We start from the raw sequence: 27503 nt of genomic DNA, 5'->3' as shown, positions 1-27503 counted from the left end.
CAACATGGCGAAACCCTGTCTCTATTAAAATACAAAAAAAAAAAATTAGCTGGGTATGGTGGTGCACACCTGTCGTCCCAGCTACTCTGGAGCCTGAGGTAGGGGAATCACTTGAACCCAGGAGGCGGAGGTGGCAGTGAGCTGAGATCACGCCACTGCACTCCAGCCTGGTGACAGAGCAAGACTGTCTCAAAAAAAAATATGTCCCAGGTAATTAGGTAATTTCTCTTGAACATTTCCCATCCAGCTAATTGCTAGTCTTAGCTGAGTTTTCTGACCTTGTAAGATGTAGGGTGTATGGGCCTAGACGTTTGTGATACCTGTATCTGATATCCCAAATGTAATATTTTTAAAAAATCTAAAAGTAAGTATACCTTTAGATAGTTTTCAGTATGTGGCATTTGGGAATGTTATATACCATTTTTTGTTTTGTTTTTTGTTTGAGATAGAGTTTCGCTCTTGTTGCGCAGACTGGAGTGCAGTGGCACAATCTCGGTTCACTGCAACCTCCACCTAATGGGTTCAAGCAGTTCTCCTGCCTCAGCCTCCCAAGTAGCTGGGATTACAGGCGCCTGCTACCACGCCTAGCTAATTTATTTGTATTTTTAGTAGAGACACGGTTTCACCATGTTGGCCAGGCTGGTCTCAAACTCCTGACCTCAGATGATCCGCCCACCTCAGCCTCCCTCCCAAAGTGCTGAGATTACAGGTGTGAGCCACCACACCTGGCCATTTTTTTGTATCTTTAGTAGAGACGGGGTTTCACTGTTTTGGTCTGGCGGGTCCTGCACTCCTGACCTCAGGTGATCCACCTGCCTCAGCCTCCCAAAGTGCTGGGACTACAGGCGCAAGCCACTGCTCCCGCTCCTGGTCTCCCCCCCGCCTTTTTTTTTTTGAGACAAGGTCTCACTGCGTTGCCCAGGCTGGTGGAACACAGTGGTGTAATCAAAGCTCACTACATCCTAGAACTCCTGGGCTCAGCCTCCAGGGGAGGATCCTTCAGCTGCAGCCTCCTAAGTAGCTAGGACAGGTACATGCCACTATGCCCAGCTAATGTGGCATTTTGTGGGGTTTTTTTAATAGAGGTGGGGTCTCCCTGTGTCGTCCAGGCTGCCAGGCTAGTCTTCAACTCTTAGCCTTACACAGTCCTCCCACCTTGGCCTCCCAAAGCGCTAGGATTACAGGCATGAGCCACCATGTCCAGCCTATGTCTTTTGAAAATCGACGGAAATATCACTGCTGCTATTAATAAAACTAAAAGCTGTATTGGGGGTTTAAATGAAATGAGCAGTCATTGCTTATTTTTCCTCTGGCTTTAGATAAATTAATGCTTGTAATCTAAGTTTTGTTGCTACTTTAAATGTATGAATCAATGGTTTAATCTTCTTTGTTTACATCCCTTATTTCTTATAGATTGCGCAGTCTCTTTGTGGAGAGGACTTGATCATTAAAGGAATCAGCGTTCATATATCCAATGCCGAACCTAAGCACAATAGCAATAGACAGTTAGAAAGAAGTGGAAGATTTGGTGGTAATCCAGGTGGCTTTGGGAATCAGGGTGGATTTGGTAATAGCAGAGGGGGTGGAGCTGGTTTGGGAAACAATCAAGGTAGTAATATGGGTGGTGGGATGAACTTTGGTGCATTCAGCATTAATCCAGCCATGATGGCTGCTGCCCAGGCAGCACTACAGAGCAGTTGGGGTATGATGGGCATGTTAGCCAGCCAGCAGAACCAGTCAGGCCCATCGGGTAATAACCAAAGCCAAGGCAACATGCAGAGGGAGCCAAACCAGGCCTTCGGTTCTGGAAATAACTCTTATAGTGGTTCTAATTCTGGTGCAGCAATTGGTTGGGGATCAGCATCAAATGCAGGGTCGGGCAGTGGTTTTAATGGAGGCTTTGGCTCAAGCATGGATTCTAAGTCTTCTGGCTGGGGAATGTAGGCAGTGGGGTTGTGGTTGGTGGTATAGAATGGTGGGAATTCAAATTTTTCTAAACTCATGGTAAGTATATTGTAAAATACGTATGTACTAAGAATTTTCAAAATTGGTTTGTTCAGTGTGGAGTATATTCAGCAGTATTTTTGACATTTTTCTTTAGAAAAAGGAAGAGCTAAAGGAATTTTATAAGTTTTGTTACATGAAAGGTTGAAATATTGAGTGGTTGAAAGTGAACTGCTGTTTGCCTGATTGGTAAACCAACACACTACAATTGATATCAAAAGGTTTCTCCTGTAATATTTTATCCCTGGACTTGTCAAGTGAATTCTTTGCATGTTCAAAATGGAAACCATTGATTAGAACTACATTCTTTACCCCTTGTTTTAATTTGAACCCCACCATATGGATTTTTTTCCTTAAGAAAATCTCCTTTTAGGAGATCATGGTGTCACAGTGTTTGGTTCTTTTGTTTTGTTTTTTAACACTTGTCTCCCCTCATATACAAAAGTACAATATGAAGCCTTCATTTAATCTCTGCAGTTCATCTCATTTCAAATGTTTATGGAAGAAGCACTTCATTGAAAGTAGTGCTGTAAATATTCTGCCATAGGAATACTTCTGTCTACATGCTTTCTCATTCAAGAATTCGTCATCACGCATCACAGGCCGCGTCTTTGACGGTGGGTGTCCCATTTTTATCCGCTACTCTTTATTTCATGGAGTCGTATCAACGCTATGAACGCAAGGCTGTGATATGGAACCAGAAGGCTGTTTGAACTTTTGAAACCTTGTGTGGGATTGATGGTGGTGCCGAGGCATGAAAGGCTAGTATGAGCGAGAAAAGGAGAGAGCGCGTGCAGAGACTTGGTGGTGCATAATGGATATTTTTTAACTTGGCGAGATGTGTCTCTCAATCCTGTGGCTTTGGTGAGAGAGTGTGCAGAGAGCAATGATAGCAAATAATGTACGAATGTTTTTTGCATTCAAAGGACATCCACATCTGTTGGAAGACTTTAAGTGAGTTTTTGTTCTTAGATAACCCACATTAGTTGAATGTGTTAAGTGAAATGATACTTGTACTCCCCCTACCCCTTTGTCAACTGCTGTGAATGCTGTATGGTGTGTGTTCTCTTCTGTTACTGATATGTAAGTGTGGCAATGTGAACTGAAGCTGATGGGCTGAGAACATGGACTGAGCTTGTGGTGTGCTTTGCAGGAGGACTTGAAGCAGAGTTCACCAGTGAGCTCAGGTGTCTCAAAGAAGGGTGGAAGTTCTAATGTCTGTTAGCTACCCATAAGAATGCTGTTTGCTGCAGTTCTGTGTCCTGTGCTTGGATGCTTTTTATAAGAGTTGTCATTGTTGGAAATTCTTAAATAAAACTGATTTAAATAATATGTGTCTTTGTTTTGCAGCCCTGAATGCAAAGAATTCATAGCAGTTAATTCCCCTTTTTTGACCCTTTTGAGATGGAACTTTCATAAAGTTTCTTGGCAGTAGTTTATTTTGCTTCAAATAAACTTATTTGAAAAGTTGTCTCAAGTCAAATGGATTCATCACCTGTCATGCATTGACACCTGATACCCAGACTTAATTGGTATTTGTTCTTGCATTGGCCAAAGTGAAAAGTTTTTTTTTTGTTTTGTTTTTGTTTTTTGTTTTTGTTTTTTTTTCTTTTGAAATCTAGTTTTGAATAAGTCTGGGTGACCGCACCTAAAATGGTAAGCAGTACCCTCCGGCTTTTTCTTAGTGCCTCTGTGCATTTGGGTGATGTTCTATTTACATGGCCTGTATAAATCTCCATTGGGAAATCATTCCTTCTAAAAAGATTATTTGGGAGAGTGGGCAAAATGTTGATTATTTTCTAATGCTTTGTAGCAAAGCATATCAATTGAAAAGGGAGTATCAGTACCTTCCTAGTTTGAGATTTGAAAAGTGGAATTAATTGCAATAGGGATAAAGTAGAAGAAACCACAAATTATCTTGTGCCTGAAATCCATTAAGAGGCCTGATAGCTTTAAGAATTAGGGTGGGTTGTCTGTCTGGAAGTGTTAAGTGGAATGGGCTTCGTCCTCCAGGAGGTGGGGGAATGTGGTAACATTGAATAAAGTTGAATAAAATCACTTACAAAACTCAGACTCTCACAATGCATTGTTAAGTATGTAAAAGCAATAACATTGATTCTCTGTTGTACTTTTTTGTAACTAATTCTGTGAGAGTTGAGCTCATTTTCTAGTTGGAAGAATGCGACATTTGTTGTGTTAGTAGTTAATGCCCTTACCTAATTAGATTATGATAAATAGGTTTGTCATTTTGCAAGTTACGTGTTTTAAACATTTATAAATGAAGTCATCCTTTAGACTTGTAATCGCCACATTGTTTCGTTATTTGGTTTCCTCTGTAAAGGGATCTTGAGTTGTTTTAATTTTTTTTTTAATCTGCATCTAAATCTGCATGATTTCCAAACCCTGTACCATCTGAATTTTGCATTTTAGCACTTGCACTATTACTCAGCAGCAGTAACATGGTAACACTTAAAATGGTACTCGGGGACCTCCAAAGACTAAACTGACAAGCCTTCAAGAAGCCCAGGGGTAAGTTAACTTGTCGACGGCATGGTTTAATCCCTTCTTTACACTTGTGTAAATTTCAGTTACTGGTCTTAGAAGGCTTTCAATGTTGAGTAGCCTTTTATTAACATGTTTATGGTACTGCATAGATACGGGTATTTATTTTACCCTAAAAAGATTTTGAAGTTTAGAAGTACTTAAACTATTTGGCAAAGATTTGTTTTTAAAAATCTATTTGGTCATCTAAATGCATTCATTCTAAAAAATTTTTTGAACCAGCTAAATAAAAAATTTTTTTGACACCACAGTTTAGTGTCTGGAGTCTTACTGGAAAAACACGATTTCTTTTTATATGTGACATACAGATGCTGGAAAGTTACCTTTAAAAATTGAGTCTAAAAAAAGAAAATAAAAATTGAGTCTCAAGAAGTTGTACTTTATACTTTATATGCAATGAGGCCAAGACTCACGGTAAACTTTTACATGGAATGTTAACTGTTAGACTGAAAAACTTGAATGTTAGCTGTTCAAACCTTTTAGGAAGGAATAGCCAGCTAAAATGAAATGAGATTTTTAAGGTTAAATCAGCACTTAAGTTTTGTCCTTAGTAGGAAAAAGTAGGAACTACTCCGTAATCCAAGAGATAATGTGTAATAGTAAGAATGATTTTGTTGTTGAGTACAAGCAAAGTAGCTCCTAACTGTGTATTAGTGTTCTGTACTTGACTCAACTGTTGTGTGATCTGTGCTCTTGTTAGGCATCACTGTGCCCAAGTATTTCATGTTCATTGTAAAGGGGAAAAAATTACAGATTTATCTATAACGTCACCACTTATTTCTAATGCCATTTTTCATCTTGTGGAAATGCCACGTTTTGAGTCAGTCTTCTGAATTTGAACATTATTCAGGTTATTTCCAATTGCTGGGAATATCCTTACTGCTAAAATAAATTCTTAGCATTGAAATTGCTAAGTCGAAGATTATGCATGCTTTTTAAGGGCCTTTGAAATGTATTGCCAGTCTATGGCCTGCCACTCTCCCTGAACATGCCTGGTCTTGCTTAAAATGTATTGCCAAATAGTCCTTTGGGAAGTTTATGTTGTCTTTAACAATATGAAATAGTACTACTATTCACGTTCCTTTTGTCTGACAATTTGATAAGTGAATAATTGTATCCCACCAATTTGTGGTATTGGTTTTTAACATGGAAATTTTAGCCGGTACCTGGGCTGAAGTATTGTGTTTCCAGCCTACCTACCCCAAAAGATTGAAGGTTATCCTTGAATCAATACTGCTATAATATATAAAGCACTTACAGAGATCAATAAGAACAAGTTTAAAAACAGTCAAAGACCATGGACAGGCAGTTTACAGAAATGCCAACAGCCAGTATGAAAAGAGACTGGCCTTTTAAAGTAACAAAATGTAATTTGAGCAGTCACATTACATTGGGTTGGCAAAGGTGACTATCACTCGTAGCTTGTGTCCCCTTGAGTCAGTGGGTAAGGTTGGAATTAAACTGATAAGTGGAGAAATGACAGCAGTCTCACCTGGAGTCTGTTTTTTGGGTGGAGCAACAACTGCCATGTTCATAGTAATGATTAATGCTTCTCAGGTCACGTTGCTGCCAAGGTCTTCACAGGCATTTCTAAAAGTGAGGAATCCTTGACTGACTGCAGACATGCGAATTAAAAATTACTAATTATGTTCTTGATCCAGGGAATATAGTTAATGACTTTTGTATAGACTCCGTACTGACCTGCTTCCCCACAATTCATGGAACCCCAGGACACTATTCCTCCCACAAACCACCTCTGTGTTTCATTATCTAGAAACACCAGTGCCCCTCCGCTGTCACCTCTGCAGCTGTCCTTGCCCCCACTTTCTAAGCCAGCGCAAAGCATGTTAGCAGTTACACTTCCCCCTGAATAGGGTGGCTTTTCATATGCAGCAGTACATTTTTGATGGTCAACAATTGGTATGTCGACATACATTAGATTTCTAGCAAGAAGGCCTCTTTGGGTTAATCCCCATCCAGATGCAGTTCCAATGTCATCTGTCCTCATAAAGGATTCAGCTTCTTTTCTTGGCAGACAAATAGGCGTGATGTTGCTATTGATTACAACTTTGTTATTCAATTTAATCAGTGCTATGTCATTGTCAAAGCCAGCATCATGAGTATAACCTTCATGTATAAAAACAGCTTCAGCCCAGGCTTGTGTATAATGAGGCGATAGTCTCTTCAGGGCGCCCAATCGAATGTCCAGGGAGGATGCATCATGTTTTTGCTCATATATGGCATGAGCAGCTGTGAGGACCCAGTTGTCATATAAAAGTGCACCTGCTGCTGTGCTTCCACCTAATATCAGGACTTGCCAAGGAAAATCACCAGGTTTTGCCTTTTGCCCTCCATATATACGCCCTCCTGTTGTACGTGCTGATAGTCCACAAACTGAGGGAAAAAAGCAGATAGGTAGAGAGCCTTTGTAAAATGTCAGTCATGTTTTTCTTAAATTGTGACCACTTTCAAGTATGTATTCGATGTCAACCAAAAGTTACATTACATGAGTTGGTGGGTGACCACCTATACAGGCAAGTGAGGCTATTTTAAAACATCGCAGTTCAAACACCTGATAAAACCTTTTGGTATTTCTTAGCTCCTCAGAAAATGAGATTAGTGAAAACTGACTTTTAGAAGTTATTTTGTTTTGCTAAAATAATTTGGTCTATAAGATTGGGAAGGCAGGGCATGGTGGCTCATGCCTGTAATCCCAGCACTTTGGGAGGCCAAGGCAGGCGAATCACGAGGTCAGGAGATCAAGACCATCCTAGCTAACATGGTGAAATCCCATCTCTACTAAAAATACAGAAAGTGAGCCGGGTGTGGTGGCAGATGCCTGTAGTCCCAGCTACTCGGGAGGCTGAGGCAGGAGAATGGCGGGAACCCGGGAGGCGAAGCTTGCAGTGAGTCGAGATCGCGCCACTGCACTCTAGGCTGGGCGACAGAGCAAGACTGTCTCAAAAAAATTTTAAAAAGATGGGGAAATTGGCTGGATGCAGTGTCACACCTGTAATCCCAGCACTTAGGAAGGCTGAGGTGGGTGGATCACCTGAGGTCAGGAGTTTGAGACCAGCCTGGCCAACATGGTGAGATGCTGTCTCTACTACATACACAAAAATTAGCCGGGCATGGTGGTGGGCACCTGTAATCCCAGCTATTCGGGAGGCTGAGGCAGGAGAATTGCTTGAACCTGGGAGGCAGAGGTTGCAGTGAGCCAAGTCATATCACTGCACTCTAGCCTGGGCTACAAGAGCAAAACTCCATCTCAAAAAAAAAAAAAAAAGGAAAATTAACAGGGCAAGCAGGCATTGTCTGAGCAGATGGACTGGATGATGTGCATAGGAATTAGAAGGACATAACCTTTCACTGTTTCTGTTTTCCTACTTGTAAAATGGGGATTTATGTAATCCTAGGAAAGCAAGAACTAAAGTCAGTATCTTTGCAAAATTACTTTTACCTTTGAACATACAAATGTTTTAGACATTAGAATGTTGCATTTGTGGCTAGGACCCTGCAGGTTCCAGAAATATATTTTTGGTATAGTTGATTCTTCCAAACTAGGTTTTGTATCTTTATTGTAAATTAAATACACCCATTAATGTAGCATATGTTCCCTATTGAGGTAGTGCACTTGCATTAAAACCTAGACTGGGCCAGGCGCGATGGCTTACGCCTGTAATCCCAGCACTTTGGGAGGCTGAGGCGGGTGGATCACGAGGTCAGGAGATCAAGACCATCCTGGCTAACACAGTGAAACCCCATCTTTACAAAAATACAAAAAAATTAGCCGAGAGTGGCGGCAGGCGCCTATAGTCCCAGCTACTGGGGAGGCTGAGGCAGAATGGTGTGAACCCGGGAGGCGGAGCTTGCAGTGAGCTGAGATCGTGCCTCTGCACTCCAGCCTGGGCGACAGAGCGACTCCGTCTTTTAAAAAAAAAAAAAAAAAAAAACCTGAGCTACATAACACAAGGGTAATTAATATATTATTATCTTTCTGATTTTGGTAATTAATACATTATTATCTTTCTGTGGTTTTTTTTTTTTTTTTTTTTTTTGAGACGAGTCTCACCCAGGCTGGAGTGCGATGGCACAATCTCGGCTCACTGCAAGCTCCGCTTCCCGGGTTCACGCCATTCTCCTGCCTCAGTCTCCCGAGTAGCTGGGACTACAGGCGCCCACTGCCGCGCCCAGCTAATTTTTTGTATTTTTAATAGAGACGGGGTTTCACCGTGTTAGCCAGACTAGTCTCGGTCTCCTGGCCTCGTGATCCGCCCGCCTCAGCCTCCCAAAGTGCTTTTTTTTTTTTTTTTCTAAGACACTGTGTGGCTCTGTTGCCCAGGCTGGAGTGCAGTGGCGAGATCTTGGCTCACTGCAAGCTCCGTCTCCCGGGTTCCCGCCATTCTCCTGCCTCAGCCTCCTGAGTAGCTGGGACTACAGGCGCCCGCCACCACGCCTGGCTAATTTTTTTTTTTTTTTTAAGTAGAGACGGGGTTTCACCATGTTGGCCAGGATGGTCTCGATCTCCTGACCTCGTGATCCACCCGCCTCAGCCTCCCAAAGTGCTGGGATTACAGGCGTGAGCCACCACGCTCGGCCTCGATTTATTTTTTTTAAATAATTCTACAGAGGGGGAGGTTGCAGTGAGCCGAGATTGCACCACTGCACTCCAACCTGGCGACAGAGCGAGACTCCCTCTCAAAAAAAAAAAAAAAAAAAAAAAAAAAAAAAAATCATTCTACTCAACTATTATCTTTGGAGCCAATTCTGGTTTAAAAAAATTTAAAAAGCACTATTAAAAGGCAGATTGCATTGATGTTTAAAAACTAGATGTTGAAAACAATTGCTTCGGGAAATTATTAGCTTTGGGTTTTAATAGCCTTTTAACATAGAATAGTAACTCAACAGAAGAACTCGTATTTATAAATGTATAAATTGTTCAAGATAATTTTTAAAATCCTTTTTTTTTTTTTTTTTGATATGGAATATCACTACTGTTGCCCAGACTGGAGTATAATGGTGCGATCTCAGCTCATTGCAACCTCTACCTCCCGGGTTCAAGCGATTCTCCTGCTTCAGCCTCTCAAGTAGCTGGGATTACAGGCATGTACCACTACGCCCGGCTAATTTTGTATTTTTAGTAGAGACGGGATTTTCTCCATGCTGGTCAGCGTGGTCTCAAACTCCCAGCCTCAGGTGACCCACCTGCCTCGGCCTCCCAAAGTGCTGGGATTACAGGCATGAGCCACACCTGGCCTAAAAATCATTTAATTTTTTATGCTTGCCTAGTTATAAGGTCAAAAATAAATGACTGATGCAGTCAGCACCTAACAACCTCTCTATATGGAAAGGGGGTAATGAGAACATACTATTTGGAAATAACTTAGCCTAAGAGCCAAGTGCTGAAGTTACATTTCTGCCTACCACAGCTAAAGCTCTCCTTACTGCCTCCTACCCAGTTCTACTTTCCATCAATTACCAATCTCTTGTATAAATGTGTCCATTACCAGGCTCACAGACTGGCGGTGATCTTTCTCCTTTGGAGCTCGTCCAGAATCCATCAGCCTCACACACATATTTACCTGCAAATCATTGGAAAAGCAAAAATGTTTAACTGCATGTTTAAGATGGTTGTCATTTGCTTGAATACCCCCTTGAAAAATGTCGATTCTTGAGCATCCGTGGGAAATAGAGGTGTCTAAAGAACCATTTTATATGATTTCATAAATAGGAGGTCTCTGCATTACCATGTTTGCTTGCAAAGTGGAAACCTTTTAGATGTGTAACTTGAATATGTATCAAGATCTCAAGTGCTTAATGATAAGGTTTTGACTTGTTAAATTAAACCATTTGGAATATATTGTGTGTTTGTAGTAGTCATTTACTAGATCCGTTTTCAGATTTTTGCAAATTGACATTAAAGTCACTTTAGCTATAATATTTCACTTAGCGGATGGGAGAAGTGACTTTTAATCTTTTGTCTAGCCTTAGCCAAAAATGTTGGTTAAAGTTTATTTTCAGACCATGGGGGCTTAAGTTCCAAGTATTGCCCACCCCCAACTTTGAACAATATGCATACCATCATTCACTTTCATTGTGTAGAAGGTCTCTTCACAGCTGTACTGAATCACAGCTTTGTAGGTGGTCACTTCAGGACCTGTGATGTACTCCACTCGGCCACTGGGTAGATCATCAGGAGGGCCACAGTCAACAACTAAGAAAGAAGCATGGGAGGGAGGAATGCATCGATCATTTCAATGCTAACTTTCCAAAGGTCTGGAGAAGCACCTTTGGGAGACTGAGGCAGGCAAATCCCTTGAGCCCAGGAGTTTGAGACCAGCCTGGGCAACACGGCAAGACCCCCTCTCTACAAGAGATTAAAAAGTCGAGCATGGTGGCACGTGCCTTTTGTCCCAATTATTGGGAGGCTGAGGGGGAAGGTAACTAAATGGCTGAACTGAGGGGGAGTGGTCCATGCGGAGGAAGAGGTGCTACCTTTCCTGGAGAAAGGGAATTTGAAACCACCGGAGCTCCTTAGCACCCTCACGTCAATATAAGAAAGGTCTGCAGCAGAACAGCACGCGACACGGCACAGGCTGGTTGGATGTAAAAGCTTGCAATACACAAGGCAATAAGGGTAGAAAAGGACGCGACAGTAAGATTGGAGGACCCAGGCTTGGTGGTTCAAACCTGTAATCAGCATTTTGGGAGGCCAAGGTGGGAAGGTCACTTGAGACCAGGAGTTCAAGACCAGCCTGGGCAACAGCAAAACCCTGTCTACTAAAGGTAAATTGGCTGGGCTTGGTGGTATGGTCTCAGCTATTCTGGAGGCTGAAGCAGGAGGATCACTTGAGCCTGGGAGGATGAGGTTGTAGTGAGCTATGATCATACCACTGCACTACAGCCTGGGTGATAGAGACCTTGTCTCCAAAACAAAAAATTAAGCTTATTCTTCTGATCCTTTTAATAAGTTGAAGTATTGAGAAAGACTTGGAAGTCTTTCTAAAGCTCACTGGGCATGGTGGCTCACACCTGTAATCCCAGCACTTAGGCCAGGGCAGCCTGGGCAACATAGTGAGACCCCATCTCTAGCAAAAATTTAAAAGGAGCTGGATATGTGGCACGTGCCTATAGTCCGAGCTACTCAGGAGGCTGAGACAGGAGGATCACTTGAGCCCAGGAGTTTGAGGGTGTGTCATATGAGCTATGATTAAGCCACTGCACTCCAGCCTGGGCGACAGGGCAAGACGCTGTCTCCAAGAAAAAAATACATGATTTTTAGTTCACAAAATGGTAATGTACATCATTATCCCAGTTTGGGGTATGTGTATTACCACATAAAATTACCCCCTTTCTACATACAGTAGTATATACTTGCTCACATGTGTGAATTGTGTGTAATTGGAGGGACACACGCCAAAAGAGTAACGATTAGGCCAGGCCTGGTGGCTCACATCTGTAATCTCAGCACTTTGGGAGGCCGAGGTGGGTGGATCACTTGAGATTACGAGTGCAAGACAAGCCTGGGCAACATGGTGAAACTCCACCTCCATTAAAATTAAAAAATTACGGGTTGTGGTGGCAGGCACCTCTAATCCCAGCTACTGGGGAAGCTGAAGCAGGAGAATCGCTTGAACCCCAGAGGAGGTGGTTTCAGTGAGCCGAGACTGTGCCACTGCACTCCAGCCTGGGCGACAGAATGAGACCCTGTTTAAAAAAAAAAAAAAAAAAATGGCTGGTCGCGGTGGCTCACGCCTGTAATCCCAACACTTTGGGAGGCTGAAGCCGGTGGATCACTTGAAGTCAGCAGTTCAAGACCAGCCTGGCCAACGTGGTGAAACCTCGTCTCTACTAAAAATACAAAAATTAGCTGGGCTTGGTGACAGGCGCCTGTAATCCCAGCTACTCAGGAGGCTGAGGCAGAATAATTGCTTGAACCCAGCAGGAGGAGCTTGCAGTGAGTCTAGATGGCACCACTCCACTCCAGCCTGGGCAAAAGAACGAGACTCCGTCTCAAAAAATAAAATATAAATAAACATAAACAAAGTAATGATTAGGCCGGGCGCGGTGGCTCAAGCCTGTAATCCCAGCACTTTGGGAGGCCGAGACGGGCGGATCACGAGGTCAGGAGATCGAGACCATCCTGTAACACGGTGAAACCCCGTCTCTACTAAAATACAAAAAAAAAATTAGCCGGGTGTGGTGGCGGGCGCCTGTAGTCCCAGCTACTCGGGAGGCTGAGGCAGGAGAATGGCGTGAACCTGGGAGGCGGAGCTTGCAGTGAGCTGAGATCGCGCCACTGCACTCCAGCCTGGGCGACAGAGCAAGACTCCATCTCAAAAAAAAAAACAAAAAAAAAAACAAAGTAATGATTATACTTGCATATGGTGGCATTATGGGCATTAAGATGTTCATAATTTTCTGTATTTTCTATCTTCCATCTTCTACCATGAATATTATTATTTTTATACTTAGAAAAATATTGTCAGGCCAGGCACTGTGGCTCATGCCTGTAATCCTAGTGCTTTGGGAGGCCAAGGCAGACGGATTGCCTGAGCTTAGGAGTTCAAACCAGCTTGGGCAACACGGTGAAACCCCGTCTCTACTAAAATACAAAAAATTATCCAGGTGTGGTGGCGTGTGCCTGTAGTTCCAGCTACTTAGGAAGCTGAGGCAGGAGAATTGCTTAAACCCAGGAGGTGGAGGTTGCAGTGAGCCAAGATTGCGCCACTGCACCCCAGCCTGGGCTACAGAGCAAGACTCCGTCTCCAAAAAAAAAAATATTGTCAAAGAACACACTTTGGGAGCCTGAGGCAGGTGGATCACTTGAGGTCAGGAATTCGAGACCAGCCTGGCCAACATGGTGAAACCTCATCTCTACCAAAAAAATACAAAAATTTGCGGGGTGTGGTGGCATGTGCCTGTAATCCTAGCTACTCAGGAGGCTGAGGCACGAGAATCTTTTGAACCTGGGAGGCAGAGGTTGCAATGAGCTGAGATTGCCCCTGCACTCCAGCCTGGGTGACAGAGTGAGACTCCATCTCAAACACACACACACACAGACATGTACTCACACTTTGGGAGGCCAAGGTGGGCAGATCACCTGAGGTCAGGAGTTCAAGATCAGCCTGGCCAACATGGTGAAACCCCCATCTCTACCAAAAAAATACAAAAATTAGCCTGGCATAGTGGCATGTGCTGGTAGTGCCTCCCAGCTCCTGGGGAGCCTGACGTGGGAGAATCGCTTGAACTCAGGAGGCAGAGGTTGCATGATCCGAGATCACACCACTGTACTCCAACCTGGTCAACAGAGTAAGACCCTGTCTCAGAAAAAACAAAAAACAAAAAACAACTTGTCAAAGAACATGCTTTTCTAAGCATATCCCTTCCCTAGTAGGTTGGTTGTTTTAACCTCTAAGAGTACACTGAGAGATGGGAGAAAAGAAGCAAATTTGAAATTCAAGTGCTGATAAACGGATCATTAAAAAACCAAGGATCCAGGCACAGTGGCTCACGCCTGTAATCTTGGCACTTTGGGAGGCTGAGACGGGCGGATCACTTGAGGTCAGGAGTTCGAGACCAGCCTGGGCAACATGGTAAAACTCTGTCTCTACAAACAATACAAAAATTAGCCAGGCGTGGTGTCAGGCACCTGTAGTCCCAGCTACTCAGGAGGTTGAGGCAGGAGGATTGCTTAAGCCTGGGAGACAGAAGTTGCAGTGAGCCAAGATCACACCACTGCACTCTAGTCTGGGCAACAGAGCAAGACCCTATCTCAAAAAAAAAAAAAAAAAAAAAAAAGAAGAAGAAGAAGAAGAAGAAAAAGAAAAGAAAGAAACAGAAAACCAGAGAAGCAATAGAAGCAGCAACAGTTAGCAACAGAGGGAGTTCCGGGAGGTTATGGGGGTTGTAGTCACCACATGACCGTACTGCTGCACGAGGGCATTGGCTGGTCCCAAGATCCGTCTTTCTGACAAACTGCGGCAAATGATTTCAGGGGCAAGTGACCCTGAAGAAGAATTCAGAATATATTAATTTCCTTGTGTATATCATAAAATCACTCCCCAAAGCTGTGCTCTCACAGTACTTCCTATTCTAGTGTTTTACGAGGTACTCCCAAAGTGGGTGGCATCGCACATGACCAGTATCTGCATGTGCTGGGGTTGAGGGGACCTGGCACATGGACGCACTGCCTCACCGCCTCAGTGCACATCTATGCCACTTAGGTTATGTATTTCATTGTTCAACAGGTATTGGCATTTTATGAATCAGATGGAAACTTTGCAGCAATTTATGATTCTTTTGTTTGTTTGTTTGTTTTTCACTGTAATACAAAAACATATCAGATCTCAGCCGGGTGTGGTGGCTCATGCCTGTAATCCCAGCACACCTGGAGACCAAGGCAGGTGGATCACTTGAGGCCAGGAGTTCAAGACCAGCCTGGCCACCATGGTGAAACCCCATTTCTACTAAAAAACACAAAAATTTAGCCTGGCATGGTGGAGTGCACCTGTAATCCCAGCTCCTCAGGAGATTGAGGCAGGAGAATTGCTTGAACGTGTGAGGCGGGGGTTGCAGTGAGCTGATATTGCAACACTGCACTCCAGCCTGGGTGACAGAGTGAGACCCTGTCTCAAATCATCGTCATCATCATCATATCTCAACATTTCTGTATCTGATGTTCCACCATTTCTTTATATAAAGTGACAGAGGGCCAGGCACAGTGGTTCACGCCTGTGATCCCAGCACATTAGGAGGCCAACCAAGGTGGGAGGACTGCTTGAGCTCAGAAGTTCGAGACCAGCCTGGGCAACATAGTGAGACCCCCCCCACCTCTACAAAAAAGACAAAAATTAGCCGGGCATGTTGGTGCTCGCCTGTAGTCCCAGCTACTTGGGAGGCTGGGGTGAGAGATTGCTTGAGCCTGAGAGGTCAAGGCTGTGGTGGGCCATGATATCGCACCCCTGCCCTCCAACCTGCGTGACAAAGTGAGACCCTGTCCAAAAAGAAAAAAAAAAAAACAACAGAGAGCTGTGGTGACAAGTTTGAAAAAGCAGGTGTGATAAGACTTGCAAGTATGTCTGTGTATCTGTCTAGCCTGTAGCCATTAGCTGGAGGAGGGCTCCTAAGAATTCTTTTGTGAGTTTCGTCTGTGTGCTGTCCACCAGCTTTCACTGCCAGTGTCATTTTTTGACTTGCTGAGATAATGTGTTTCTAAAATCAAACATTAAAATAAAAGACGATGGCTTTGGCAGAAACCTTGTGCTTCAAAGGATTTCAGGACTTCTTGTGTTAAGTCAGAAACTAAAGAGGTTTGTGGTCCAAGGAGCTGTGGAAAAGAGCCCGCCCAAGAAGTTTGCAAGGTGGAAAAAGTGTCTCACTTTTTTTTTTTTTTTTTTTTTGACCCTCCACAGGACTGTGGATTGCATAGTTAGTTATCATTCCAATGTTATTACTTCTTACCACTGGGATTCAGTGACAATTTTGAAGAACATAAAGAGGACGTGTTAATTTCTTACCTGTGCCCCTAAAGCAACATGCTAAGCATTTTTTGAAATTATACTCCTCCCTTAACAGTGATCACTATTTATAACTTTGCAGAATACACTATTTCCCAGGCCTGTCTACCTTTTTGTGGGCCCAGGAGTTGTTTCATGGAAAGGTCATTTGACCAGGGGGAGGACTTTAATTTGATGCTAGGCAGGGCACGTGGAACAGGATAGCAAACTCATCTTTCTGTCATTCCAGCCACTTTACGAAGAGCTGCTGTCGTGTGGGACAAACAGAAAAGTTGCCCATTTTATTTTATTTTATGCATTTTTTTGAGACAGAGTCTCGCTCTGTCACCCAGGCTGGAGTGCAGTGGTGCAATCTCAGCTGACTGCAACCTGCGCCTCCCAGGCTCAAGCGATTCTCCTGCCTCGGCCACCTGGGTAGCTAGGATTACAGGCGCCGGCCACCTAATAATTTTTGTATTTTTAGTAGAGATGGGGCTACTACCCCATCTAATGTTTATATTTTTACTTTTTCTTCTTCTTCTTCTTCTTATTATTATTATTATCATCATCATTATTATTTATTATTATTATTATTATTATTTGAGATGGAGTCTGGCTCTGTCACCCAGTCTGGAGTGCAGTGGCGTGATCTCGGCTCACTGCAAGCTCCACCTCCCGGGTTCACGCCATTCTCCTGCCTCAGCCTCCCGAGTAGCTGGGACTACAGGCGCCCACTACCACGCCTGGCTAATTTTTTGTGTGTGAATTTTTAGTAGAGATGGGGTTTCACCATGTTGGCCAGGATGGTCTCGATCTCCTGACCTTGTGATCTGCCAGCCTCGGCCTCCCAAAGTGCTGGGATTACAGGCGTGAGCCACCACGCCAGGCCTAATTTTTGTATTTTTAGTAGAGATGGGGTTTCATCACGTTGGCCAGGCTGGTCTCGAACTCCTGGCCTCAAGTGATCTGCCTGCCTCGGTCTCTCAAAGTGCTGGGAATACAGGTGTGAGCCACTGCGCCTGGCCAATTGCCTATTTTCATTACCAGCTTTCCAAAGTAGCTTTAAAACAAAGGGCTCGCTTACGTAAATTTAAAGTTACGTTTAAAGAAAAAAGAAAGAGGCCAGGTGCGGTGGCTCACGCCTGTAATCCCAGCACTTTGGGAGGCCGAGACGGGTGGATCACGAGGTCAGGAGATCGAGACCATCCTGGTTAACATGGTGAAACCCCGTCTCTACTAAAAACCGCAGAAGACAAGGTGGCGGGCGCCTGTAGTCCCAGCTACTCGGGAGGCTGAGGCAGGAGAATGGCGTGAACCCAGGAGGCGGAGCTTGCAGTGAGCCGAGATCGCGCCACTGCACTCCAGCCTGGGCGACAGAGTGGAATTCCCAGAATCAAATTTTCCATAGCCATCCTTTTTGTCCTCTGCAAACTTATTTCTTGGCTTTTTATCATTTAAAGATAGACAAAAGAAATCATGCTGACACACGATTTTCCCACTTTGCTTTCACATATCTGCAGATAGAAATATGTTCACATTTCAAAGCGATCGTGCTTGATCGTGGTGTACTTAGTCTTGTTTTAACTCACTTGCAGAAGCTCATAGCCAGGCTCGCAAAAGATGGAGAAGCTGTCTTTCAGGATGTATTTGGCTTGCACAGGTGAAAGGTGGCCATTAGGTGGCGCCATCGGATAAGGGCAAGGCTGCGCTGTGCGGAGGAAATCAGGCATATTGGTTTTGATGAGGTCTATAGCAGCCAAGTCCGAATCGAGCCGTCTGAAGTTCTTAGTTTATAAAGGAAATACTTAACATGTAAAGAGAGTTTGCCATTCGTGGGGTAGGGTTCTTAAGATTTAACACCGGCCGGGCGCGGTGGCTCACGCCTGTAATCCCAGCACTTTGGGAGGCCGAGGCGGGCGGATCACAAGGTCAGGAGATCGAGACCACGGTGAAACCCCGTCTCTACTAAAAATACAAAAAATTAGCCGGGCGCGGTGGCGGGCGCCTGTAGTCCCAGCTACTCAGGAGGCTGAGGCAGGAGAATGGCGTAAACCCGGGAGGCGGAGCTTGCAGTGAGCCGAGATCGCGCCACTGCACTCCAGCCTGGGCGACAGAGCGAGACTCCGTCTCAAAAAACAAACAAAAAAAAAAACAGAAAAAAAAAAAAAGATTTAACACCAAAGGCAAGATTAAACTCTCAGGTGCTTTTGCAAATTAGGGTTTCTTGTTTTCCCTGGGACTGAGCCCAAGGTATGTGAGAAAGCCGGGTATGTGGGAAGATGCGGCAGTCCCCATAAATAGAATGTCTGCTCTATGCCAGGAACTTCAAAGCCACGCTCGGAACCGAGACAGAGTGTAACTTTGAGGAAGAGAGCTCGGGGGAGGCTTTGGGACCTACATGTGACTGGAGCTGGGTTTAAATCATAACTCTCCATTTCCCAGTGGTTATGTGTAACCTCTCGGAACCTCAGTTTCTTCATCTGCAAGATGGGGAGCGGGTGATGATGATAATAGTTGCCCCAGGGCTGTTGTGAAGATCAAATACAAAGCACCTAGGCTAGTGCTTGGTGGAGCTGTAATTCACCCTCACAGCCGCCCCTCATGAGCGCCTATCCACAGTGCTCAACCCACCAGGACACTGATGGATAGCATTCCACTCTGGCCCCCAAACCCTGGCCTCCACTCACCCCAAGCCTTCAGTGCTCCCCAGCTGCCGCTTAAAACCCACCGGTCAGTTTCTGAGTCCTCTCCTCCCTCCGGCACCTGCTAGGGCCCAGTGGTCTCTGCCAAGCTGCTGGGACAGCTGGGTGCACCTGAGTGCCCCTGACCCAGCCTGTGGCCTGGGGCAGCTCTCAGTCCCATGCAGGTCCCAAAGTCTCCCCTTGAGGAATCAATCTCCAGGGATAGCCTTGGTGGACCTGTGGGAGCCCAGGGCTTCTAGCACTTGAGTGTCTGTCACGAGGAAGAGGTGGTGGCAGTTCTGGCAGGGCCTCAGAGGGCAGAGCCAGGGCCAGTAGGGGTGGTCCTGAGAGGTAGTGTGTAGATCCTGGCTGCATACTCCTCAAGTTGTAGCTCTGGTGCAACCCTCCTTTTTCCCCTGCCCCAACTCATACCCACACCTCACCTTCTACAGCTCCACACCCTGAAGAGTGAAGCCTCTGGGGGGCTTTTGCGCATACTATTCTGCCACCTAGAACTCTGTCTAATATCCACTTATCCTTTAAATTCAATCTTGGCATTTCCTATTCCAGGATAGCTTCCTAGCTCCTAGCCCCTGTCTGGTGAGGTCCTCCTTTGGACTCTTACATTGTCCAGTGCTTGGCTCTAGGCTGTGCTTGCCACAGGGTTCTGGTTATGTTTCTGTGACTGTTCCCTCACTGGACTGAGCAGAGGCTGCTGGAACTGTGGCTTCCACGTTACATATCCCTGGTACACATCCATAGGATGGAATGATGGTGGATGGAAGGATGGTGGATGGATGGATGGATGGATGGATGAATAGATTGGTGGATAGAAGGATTGGTAGGCAGAAGGATGGGTGGATGGATAGATGGCTGGCTGGATAGAAAGATAAGTAAGGTAGAAAAATGAATGGATGGACAGATGAATGACTGGAAGGATGGATGAAAGGATGGATGGATGAGTGGGATTGGTAGGTAGAAAGATGGGTGGATGGATAGATGAATGACTGGCTGGATGGATGAATGGATGGATGGATGCATGGATGGATATATGGGTGGGTGGATGGATGGATGGATGAATGGATGCATGGATGGATGGATGAATAGGATTGGTAAGTAGAAGGATGGGTGGGTGGATAGATGGATAGCTGGAAGGATGGATGGATGGATAGAAAGATGTGTGGGTAGAAGGATGGGTGGATGGTTGGATGAATAGAAGAATGGATAGATAGAAGGATGGGTGGATGGAAGGATGGGTGGGTGGGTGGGTAGGTAGATGGATAGAAGGATGGATGGATAGGTGGATGGATGGATGGATGGATGGATGGATGGATGGATGGATAGATGGATAGGATGGGTGGGTAGGTGAATGGCTGGAAGAATGGGTGGATGGGTAAATGGATGGGTGGGTGGATGGATGGGTGGATGGATAGGATTGGTAGGCAGAAGAATGGGTGGGTGGATAGATGGACAGCTGTAAGGATGGATGGATGGATACATAGAAGGATGTGTAGGTAGAAGGATGGGTGGATGGTTGGATGAATAGAGGAATGGATGGCTAGAAGGATGGGTGGATGGAAGGATGAGTGGGTGGGTGGGTAGATGTATAGAAGGATGGATTGATGGGGCTGGGCTCAGTGGTTCACGTCTATAATCCTAGCACTTTGGGAGGCCAAGGCAGGCAGATCATGAGGTCAAGGTATCAAGACCATCCTGGCCAACATGGTGAAACCTTGCCTCTACTAAAAATACAAAAATTAGCTAGGCATGGTGGTGCATGCCTGTAATCCCAGCTACTCTGGAGGCTGAGGCAGGAGAATCGCTTGTATCCAGGAGGCAGAGGTTGCAGTGAGCTGAGATTGTGCCACTACACTCCAGTCTGGCAACAGAGTGAGACTCTGTCAAAAAAAAAAAAAAAAAAAAAAAAAGAAGAAGAAGGATGGATGGATAGGATGGGTGGGTGAATGGCTGGAAGAATGGGTAGATGGATGAATGGATGGGTGGGTGGATGGATGGATAGGATTGGTGGGGAGAATAATGGGTGGGTGGATAGACAGACAGCTGGAAGGATGGATGGGTGGATGGGTGGATGGATGGATGGATGGATGGATGGATGGATGGATGGATGTGTAGATGAATAGAAGAATGGGTGGACAGAAGAATGAGTGCATGGGCGGATAAAGGATGGATGGATAGAAAGATGGGTAGGTAGAATGAGTGGACAGATGGATGGCTGGGAGAATGGGTGGGTGGATGGATGGATGGGTAGGTCGGTAGAAGAATGGGTGCATGGATAGGATTGGTAAGTAGAAGGATGGGTGGGTATATAGATAGCTGGAAAGATGGATGGATGGATGAATGGATAGATAGAAGGATGTGCAGGTAGAAGGATGGGTGGATGGGTAGATGAATATAAGGATGGGTGGGTGAAAGGATGGGTGGGTAGATGGATGGATAGAAGGAAGGAAGGAAGGAAGGATGCATGGATAGATGGATGAATATGTTGGTAGAAGGAAGGGTAGATGGGTAGATTAATAGGATAGGTGGGTGGAAGGATGGATGGGTGATTAGACGGATAGAAGGATGGATGGATGGATGGATAAATGGAAGGATGGGTAGGTAGAAGGATGACAGATGGATAGATAGATGTCTGGGAAAATTGTTGGATGGATGAGTGGATGGACGGAGGGATGGATGGATGGGATTGGTAGGTAGAAGGATGGGTGGGTGGATAGATGGACAGCTAGAAGGATGGATGGGTGGACAGATAGAAGGATGTGTAGATAGACGAATGGGTGGATGGACAGATGAATAGAAGGATGAGTGGAGAGAAGAATAAGTGGGTGGGTGGATGGACGGATGGTGGATGGACGGATGGTGGATGGATGGATGGATGGATGGATGGATGGATGGATGGATGGATGGAATGATGGGTAGGTAGAAGGATGAGTGGATGGATAGATGGCTGGAAGTATGGGTGGGTGGGTGGATGGATGGATGGATGGATAGAAGAATGGGTGGATGGATAGACAGATGGCTGGAAGGATGGATTAATGGGTGGATGGATGGATGGGTAGGATTGGTAGTAGAAGGATGGGTGGGTGGATAAATGGATATCTGGAAGGAATGGATGGATGCATGCATGAATACATAGATGGATGATGGATGGATGGATAGATGGATGGATGGATGGATGGATGGATAAATGGAAGAATGGGTGGGTGCGTGGGTGGATGGATGGAAGAATGGATGGATGGATGGATGAATGGATGGATGGATAGAAGGATGTGTAGGTAGAAGGATGGGTGGATGGGTAGATGAGTAGAAGGATGGGTTGACAGAAGGATAGGTGGGTGGAGGGATGGGTGGATGGGTGGATGGACAGAAGGATGGATGGATGGATGGATGGATGGATGGATGGATATAAGGATGAGTGGATGGATAGATGGATAGGTGGAAGAATTGGTGGATGGATGAATGGATGGATGGGTGCATGGATGGATAAGTAGGTAGAACAATGGGTGGATGGATAGATGGATGGCTGGAAGGATGAGTGGAAGGGTGGATGGATAAGAGTGGTAGGTAAAAGGATGGGCGGGTGGATATATGGATAGCTGGAAGGATGGATGGATGCATGGATACATGGATGGAAGGATGGATGGATGGGTGGACAAAAGGATGGGTGTATGTATGGATGGATAGAAGGATGTGTAAAAGGATGGGTGGATAGAAGGATGAGTGGGTAGTAGGATGGGTGGATAGTGGATGAATAGAAGAATGGGTAGGTAAAAGGATAGGTGGGTAGAAGGATAGGTGGATGAATAGATGGATAGCTGGAAGGATGAATGGATTGATGATAGAAGAATGGATAGGTAGGAGGATGAGTGAATGGACAGATGGATTGGATGGATGGATGGATGAAGGATGGGTAGGTAGAAGGATGGCTGAATAGAAGGATGGATGGATAGGATGGGTAGGTAGAAGAATGGGTGGATGGTTGTGTGGACAAAAGGATGGATGGGTGGGTGGATTGACGGATGGTTGGAAGGATGAGTGGACAGAACGATGGGTGGGTAAATGGATGAGTGGATGGGTGAATGGGTGGTTGGAAGGATGAGTGGTGGAAGGATGGATGGGTGGCTGGCTGGAGGGAGGGACAGCGGATGCTTCCCCTTAGAGGACTGCTGCCTCATACCTCAGACACCACTAAACCTGGTGTCTCTTCCTAGTCCTGGCCCAGAATAAGCCCCACACTCTACAGCTCCTTGACACTCCAGGAGAGAGGCAGCTCTACGCTTCCAGCCAGGATCTGAGACCCACTTGCTCACCTGTGCTCGTGTAGTGGATCTTCCAGCCTGTGTGGTCTCCTGACTCATCTGTGACAAAGGTGATGGTCACCGTGTTGCTTTTTGTTTCAATCCTGCGGGGCAGTGTCTTCCCACAGAACGGGCCGTGTTCTTCACTGTCTGTTTGAATCTGAGAAAGAAGCTCATGAAAGCAGGGAGCGGCTGCCCGGGTCTGGCCTGGGCCAGAGGGAAGCAGCCCACCTCCTCAGCAGTTCAGGGACAGCCAATGAGGCCACCCCAGGCCACGGATCGGGGTGCCCCTCCCCGCTCTCCCTCCCACACTTGTACTCAGAAGGCCCCAGCCTTGGACCCCCACAGCACCTGGAGAGGTGGGGGGTCGCTGAAGGTGACAGGAACATGGTGGGGGCCGTGCTGCAGGAAGTAGGGGGTGCAGCTGGGCTGAGGGGGAGGATCTGGGACAAGATGATGGCCCCAGAAGCCAGACCTTGAGAAAGTCGTAGGGACACAGGGTTTCAGGGTGCGTCTCCACATCGAAGGACTCCACAAAGTCCAGAATGACACTGAACCCCTCCTCCAGGCGGATGCTGTAAGTACAACTGGAGAGTTTGGGGTACGGCTGTGGGTATTCAGGGCTGCTGAGCTCCCCAGACCGCTGGGTGAAGACCTGGCCGGAGCACAGGGCTGGAAGGAGGGAAGGCGGGGGAGTGACTTGGTGTGCCCTCCATCAGCCCTCGCACCAACAGCAGGGTGGGTGCCTTGGGGAGCAGGAAACTGGGACAGGGATGTGGCTGGGACATCTGCATCCCTGGGTTGGGCTGGGCCCTGCAGACGACCAGTCCCTGAGGCCTAGCCAGAAACCAAACGACCCACCCGATGGCTGAGGGGCCACTTAGAGAAGGGGTTTCTCTTGCTTTGAGGCTTTAGCCTCATGGAGTGCATGGGCCCTCGCTCACACCCCAAGAGTGTGGTGGTGTCCTGGGCCAGAGTTGCAACCCCAGGGTGGGGGCTAGAGCATTGAGTTCCACCAGGCCCTGCCGGGGTGCAGGGCAGGGGTGGATGGACACACAGGAAGGAGGAAGAGGGGACACTCTCCTTGGTCCCTGGGAATTCGGGAAAAGAGAAGGGCGTCTCCTCGAGCCTAAGGGCCCCTTTGGCTCTCCCCCAAATTACCCTACAGCCACCCCAGCGATTCCAAAGTTTATTCATCAAGGGTCTCCTACCCGAACCCAGCCAAGACCAGCCAGCCCCCTGGGTTCCTGGGGGAACCGTCCGGAAGAAGGGTCTCTCATCACCCCCTTCCGCCAGGTCTGGCCCCTGTCCCGGGGACAGCTCCTGGAAGTTCAAGGCAATGGTGATCATGACTGAGTCTGGCGCTCTCCTTCCTCGCTGGAACAGCTGATGCTGCTGCCACAGGCAGGGCATCGGGCTGGGCTCCATCCCTCAAGGAAGGCTTGGTCCCCATCCCATACCACCACCCCACCCGCAGCTGCAGTGGGGGGCATTCGAATTCTGAGGCCTCTAGGAAGTGGGGAGCCCCCACATTACCTGCCTCCTTCCACATGGAAGTGACCTATGGGGGAGTGGGAATCACCCCTGGATTTGGGGGGACCAGACTGCTCCCTCCATGAATACCTCCCAGGGTGTCTCCTCTGTGGGTCAGGCTCCTCCAGGCCAGACCCTGAATGGGGGTGGTTCAAGATTACTCTGGGCTCAGCCTCTGGGGGACCTGGATGTGAGCGAGGCCCTGCCACTCTCTGGGTCTCAGTGCCTCATCTTCAAAACGGGGGGTGAGAGCAAGCCCTTCTGGCCAAGGAGCCTGTGGCCCCATGGAGGAGGCTCCCACAGACCTGGGGTTCATGAGGCTGTGAGGAGGGACAGCAGAGAGGAGCGCACCCCGCCACCTCCTGACCCTCCCACCCCAGAGACACGCAGCAGCAGGTGGGGTGGAGCCAGGTTTATTATTGGGTCCGTGGGGGGTGAATGAGAGTTGGGGCACAGCCATCTCAGCCCGACCCGGAGCTGAGGCCAGCAGGCTGGCTCTGGCTTCTGACCTGCTGGGCAGGCCGGAGCTCCAGGGGAGGCTAGAGGCTCTGCTCTGGAAAAAAGATCAGAGAGACGAGGAGAGACACCGAGAGGGAGAAATCAAGTGTGGGGAGGCAGCGTCAGCGCCAGCAGGTGGGGCTGCCCATGCCCCAGAGCACTGGCCAGTTCCACGGTGCAGGGATGGGGTCCCAAGGAACCAGGGCTAGATCCCCCCGACTCTCCCACCCCAGGAGCTGGCAACAGCTGCCCTGGCAGGAAGTGGCTACATGAGGGGTTCCCAGAACCCAGCTGGGGCCAGGTACACGGCGAGGTGTTAGAATTAGCCTCAGTTGGTGGGGGAGGGTGGCACTGGGAATGAGCCTGGCTGCTGGGAGGGGAAGCAGGGTTGAGAAGCGGAGCTGCAGGCGGGAGGGCCTAGAAGCACCCAGTGTCCAGGGCCCAGGCCCTCCGCACCCCTGGGCAAAGCAGCAATGGCCCTGAGGAGCCCCATGTATCCCAGGACAGGGTGCGCTGGGGCCCAGGCAGCCTCCCTCACCTGAGCAGGTGCGCTTGTTACGGTGCAGGATGTAGCCTACACGGCAGGAGCAGTAGAAACCACCCAGGTGGTTGTGGCAGTGGTGGTCGCAGGCGGGCGCCTCTCCCGGGGCCACCTGGCACTCGTCAATGTCTGGGGGAGAGGCAGGGCCAGGCAGGCCGTCAGGAGGGAGAGGAGGGATCCAGCCTGGCCTCCTCCCAGGAGACCCATGACCTCAGAGTGGACCTCAGAGGAGGCCTCATCCTGTCTAGGGTGGGGAACTGGTGTGGGGCCAATCACCTTCAGGCCTAGGGTTGCTACAAGCTCCCGGCAGCACTGGGAGAAAGATGCAAACATCACCTCTGTTAAACCAGAGGGAGTTTCAGTGTCCGGCCCAAGGCCACCCAGCTAATGATGGAGTCAATCAAACCCAGGGGGCGGGGCTACAGTGCCGAACCCTTGTAGCCGCTTCCTAAGGAGCAGAGAAATTGAGCCACTCCTCCGAGGTCACACAGTTGGTCTCTGCAGGGACTGAGATCTGAAATCAAACATCCTGGCAGCGCTCCCGCTGGCAGGGCCCCACTTTGTCAGCTGTAAATGGGGTCCTCAGCCCCTGCATCATTTTCGTTTTTTGTTTTTTGAGACGGAGTCTAGCTCTGTTGCCCAGGCTGGAGTGCAGTGGCACGATCTCAGTTCACCACAGCCTCCGCCTCGCGGGTTCAAACAATTATCCTGCCTCAGCCTCCCTAGTAGCTGGGATTCCAGGTGCATGCCACCACGCCCAGCTAATTTTTGTAGTTTTAGTGGAGATGGAGTTTCACCATGTCGCCCTGGCTGGTCTTGAACTCCTGACCTCAAGTGATCAGCCAGCCTCGGCCTCCTAAAGTGCTTTAATTACAGGCGTGAGCCCCCCCACCCGGCCAGTCCCTGTGTCACTTGAGGCGATGCTGTCCTCAGGTCCCTGGCTCAGAGTTGGCGCTCAGCCCATGTGAATGGAGGTCACGGTCACAGCTGTTTTGGTCTTTGCATTGCAGCTGGTGTCAGGCCAGAGGTCCCTCCCCTGCCCTGGGGGAGGTGGGGAAACTGAAGGCAGGGCTGCCTGGCCTAAGACAGAGTTACCCCCACAGTCAGCTGCGCAGACTGAGATGTCGCAGGTCCCCTCTTGGCTCACCCTCGGCTGCGTAGAAGGCCTCGAACCCTGTGAACGGCTTCTCGTTGGAGTAGTCGGAGCGGAAGGTAATGTCCAGGCTGGAGCCCAGCGAGTAGAAGGTGTCGTTGCCAGGGGCCCGCTCCGTGTCTGTGCTCTCATGCCCACACAGCGTGGCCAGCACCTTGGCCCCCGAGCTCAGCTGTGGGGTCAGGTGTCACAGGGAGGGAAGACAAGACCAGGCCTGATCTCCCTCCTGGCCAAGCCTGGCCCCTGCTCCCAGGTCTCCCTGAACCCTGGCTACTCTGTGGGGACCCCCTGATCCTGAGAGACCCCAGCCCTCCCGTCCTGACGGCACCTTGACGAAGTCGTACTCGCAGAGGTGGGAGAGCTCCAGGTCAAAGTGGGTGAAGTAGAGGCGCAGGCGGTAACCGGGGGGTGCGGTCAGGGTCCAGCGCCGCTCCTGGTCATTGGCGTACTCCCCTGGAAAGCCAGGGGATGCCAGGCGCCCAAACACAGGTTCAGGCCACTTCGGGCCCAAGGGGGTGGCCACCGAGCCACACAGCAGGCCCAGGAGGGTCAGCAGCCTGCGGGCAGGGCAGGGGTGGTGAGGGCCCAGGCCTGTGCTCCTGCCCCACACCCTGCAGGGAGTCTGTGGGCGCCCACCTACCTCATGGTGTGCCCGTCCAGCTGGCCTGGCCTGGTCTGCAGCCCTACACTGGTCTCACCTTTGATCTGTTTGTCCAG

The 27503-nt window shown here is 47.8% G+C and overlaps 2 protein-coding genes across 11 annotated transcripts in view; one reads left to right on the top strand and one right to left on the bottom strand.

The window, feature by feature from the left end:
* The window catches only part of TARDB (TAR DNA binding protein), a 19538-nt gene extending 9112 nt beyond the window's left edge, over window positions 1–10426 (top strand). Inside the window, exons 6-11 of one of the 7 annotated variants that reach the window (XR_011626303.1) lie at window positions 1414–1540; window positions 2482–2621; window positions 3355–3660; window positions 4435–4533; window positions 9572–9669; window positions 10077–10426. Coding sequence is in view for 2 of the 7 variants with exons in the window: in XM_011726782.2 (XP_011725084.1) it covers window positions 1414–1944 (531 nt within the window). In the remaining 5 variants the exon portion in view is untranslated. Of the gene's footprint in view, window positions 1–1413; window positions 3335–3354; window positions 3661–4434; window positions 4815–9571; window positions 9670–10076 lie in introns of those variants that run through there. The other 6 variants (XR_011626302.1, XR_011626298.1, XR_011626304.1 and 3 more) reach the window with 6 other exon arrangements.
* Window positions 5789–27503, bottom strand: LOC105473143 (MBL associated serine protease 2). 4 transcript variants are annotated; one of them, XM_011726780.2, is made up of 11 exons: window positions 27427–27502; window positions 27115–27343; window positions 26781–26958; window positions 25631–25762; window positions 23537–23733; window positions 23074–23221; window positions 17654–17772; window positions 14497–14575; window positions 10646–10780; window positions 10074–10148; window positions 5789–6960 (listed from the first exon to the last, which is right to left on the bottom strand). In XM_011726780.2, exons 1-11 carry the CDS (start codon window positions 27429–27431, stop codon window positions 6197–6199), a joined length of 2061 nt encoding a protein of 686 aa, XP_011725082.1. In that variant the 5' UTR covers window positions 27432–27502; the 3' UTR covers window positions 5789–6196. The 4 variants fall into 4 exon arrangements, 3 of the variants coding, with proteins under 3 accessions (XP_011725082.1, XP_070956939.1, XP_011725083.1); XR_011626292.1 differs by lacking the exons at window positions 5789–6960; window positions 10074–10148; window positions 10646–10780; window positions 14497–14575 and having other exon boundaries at window positions 17686–17772; window positions 23537–23648; window positions 27427–27503; XM_071100838.1 differs by lacking the exons at window positions 5789–6960; window positions 10074–10148; window positions 10646–10780; ... (1 more) ...; window positions 17654–17772; window positions 23537–23733 and having other exon boundaries at window positions 23106–23221; window positions 27427–27503.

Source organism: Macaca nemestrina, chromosome 1, assembly GCF_043159975.1.
Source record: "Macaca nemestrina isolate mMacNem1 chromosome 1, mMacNem.hap1, whole genome shotgun sequence".
Classification (NCBI taxonomy): Eukaryota; Metazoa; Chordata; class Mammalia; order Primates; family Cercopithecidae; genus Macaca; species Macaca nemestrina.
This window is presented reverse-complemented; position numbering and strand designations above follow the sequence as displayed.